Genomic DNA, 1,912 nt, shown 5'->3' on the forward strand with positions numbered 1-1,912 from the left:
ACAAAGCCACTACTCACAGCCATAAACAAAAGAGTCGTTATTCGCCTTTAACCACCAATAGGAATGAAATTTAAACTTTTATGTAAGCTCCGTAATGGAAGAATGAACATTATTAAAAATTCTATTATTACGTTCTTTTCAAATGAGCCAAACACACAGCAGCCACAAAAGTTGTAGAAATGATCGACAACTCTTCCTGCCACCTAAGTAATTAGTGAGTTGTGAGAAATGAATGTTTAGGACATTATGATCAACACCTAAAAACCAAGCCACAATCTGACATGCTGCCACAAAAAGCCAAAAAAATCACAAGTAATAAACAAGTGTTGCACGCTTTCAGTATGTCCGCATCCCGCCACACAAAATGTATTGTCCACCTGAATAATGCCTCGATTCAAAAGGTTGATTTTTGTTGGCAACCTATCGCGAAGCAACCACCAAGCTAAGATAGAGACTTTTGATGGAACCTGAGGGTGCCAAATGAGTTTCTCTAATTCATCCAACAACAATGGAACCTGAGCTGAGAGAGCCTGGTAACCTGAACGCACTAAGTATCCCCCATGAATATCAGGGTGTCACTGCCATTTATCTGCAAAGTAACATTAGCAAGTAACAACCTACACTCCGCTACCAAATCCTCCTCCCATGCCCACAACCTCCGCCTCCACTTCCACGCCTCACCCCCTCGTCCCAGCCTAAAGGGAACATCGATGCAACTGAAATCGACTTATTCTCCGCTAAATCAAACAACCGGCCAAAACGCTGACAAAGAGGAACCTCCCCTAACCACCGATCAAGCCAAAACAAAGTGGCAGCCCCATCACCCACATTTCTCGACACCCTCTCTGAGAACCAACTATCACCGTCCTCTCCAACACCATCTCTAATCCTAGCCACCTCCCTCCACCAATAAGAACCACTTCGGCCCCCAACCTCCAACCTCCTTGCCTCCTCACCGTACCTAGCAAACAACACCCTATACCAAAAACCATCTCTATCAACCAACGTCCTCCAACACCACTTTCCTAACGAAGATAAATTAAATTCCCTTAACCGCGTCACCCCTAGACCTCCATGCTCCTTTCTAAGACAAACAGTGTTCCAACCGTGTCACCCCTAGACCTCCGCATCACTCGTACTTTTTTACAAGTTCAACATGTCTAACATTTTGGTTATATAGCTTCAGTCTATGCTTCAGACACTATCTTACCAACTGCCATAAAAAAGGATAACCGCTTATTTTGAAGATTGCACTCTTTGATTTATGCATCGTTTATTTTGATTATATAAGATACAAACTGTTAATTAACTTGTAACATAATGTTTATACTCTTCTTCATTATTTTGATGTTTTTGTATTTTGATATTGAAATATTTTGTTGTTGTCATCTGGTGATCCAGGACAGCACAACATATTTAGATTGTACTAAGATGAATGGATTTGATCTTGGTAGAAAAACATTCTTATATAGCTTACCAATTGTACCAAATTGTGAAAATTTGTAGTATATACTACCGATATATTATGCTACTAGAATATTAAACAAAGTTGAATATTAACTTTGATGTTGTCCTATGAATAAAAACATTTTTTCATTAATTTTTATTGTAAAAAAATGGTTATGTATTGGTTACTTTTCTAGGGGCTAACTTGTCTTGTCTTGGTATTGTCATGTCCTTATTGAGCATGTACCTCATTGTATTTGATCGGGTTTAGGGTTGGATTTAGATATAAAAAATAAAATAAAAAATAAAAAAGGAAAATGCTAAGTATCACGAAAGATTTGGTCCCGACTGTTTCACGAGAGAGAATGCAAACTGATTTTTCCTTAAATTATGCCCCACCATCCCCTCCAATTGTGGCTAGGAAACAATTTTATTGGATAACAACTTTTCGCTAGCTGTTCGGGAC

The 1,912-nt window shown here is 38.9% G+C and overlaps 1 protein-coding gene across 1 annotated transcript; it reads right to left on the bottom strand.

Moving 5' to 3' along the window:
* Positions 1–257: 257 nt before the first annotated feature.
* LOC146930636 (uncharacterized) lies at positions 258–1,130 on the bottom strand. The gene is made up of 4 exons (XM_085707578.1): positions 1,096–1,130; positions 657–961; positions 378–538; positions 258–284 (listed from the first exon to the last, which is right to left on the bottom strand). Exons 1-4 carry the CDS (start codon positions 1,128–1,130, stop codon positions 258–260), a joined length of 528 nt encoding a protein of 175 aa, XP_085563704.1.
* Positions 1,131–1,912: the final 782 nt, after the last annotated feature.

Source organism: Medicago sativa, chromosome 4 (genome assembly GCF_051527215.1).
Source record: "Medicago sativa cultivar Bolivia chromosome 4, Bolivia_mono, whole genome shotgun sequence".
NCBI lineage: Eukaryota > Viridiplantae > Streptophyta > Magnoliopsida > Fabales > Fabaceae > Medicago > Medicago sativa.

Coding starts and splice junctions, on each gene's coding strand:
- LOC146930636 (XM_085707578.1), bottom strand. CDS start 1,130: ATGCGGAGGTCTAGGGGTGACACGGTTGGAACACT. Junction 539..656: donor GCGTGGAAGTGGAGGCGGAG/GTTGTGGGCATG, acceptor TAGTGCGTTCAG/GTTACCAGGCTCTCTCAGCT. Junction 285..377: donor TGAATCGAGGCATTATTCAG/GTGGACAATACA, acceptor TTTTTGTGGCAG/CATGTCAGATTGTGGCTTGG.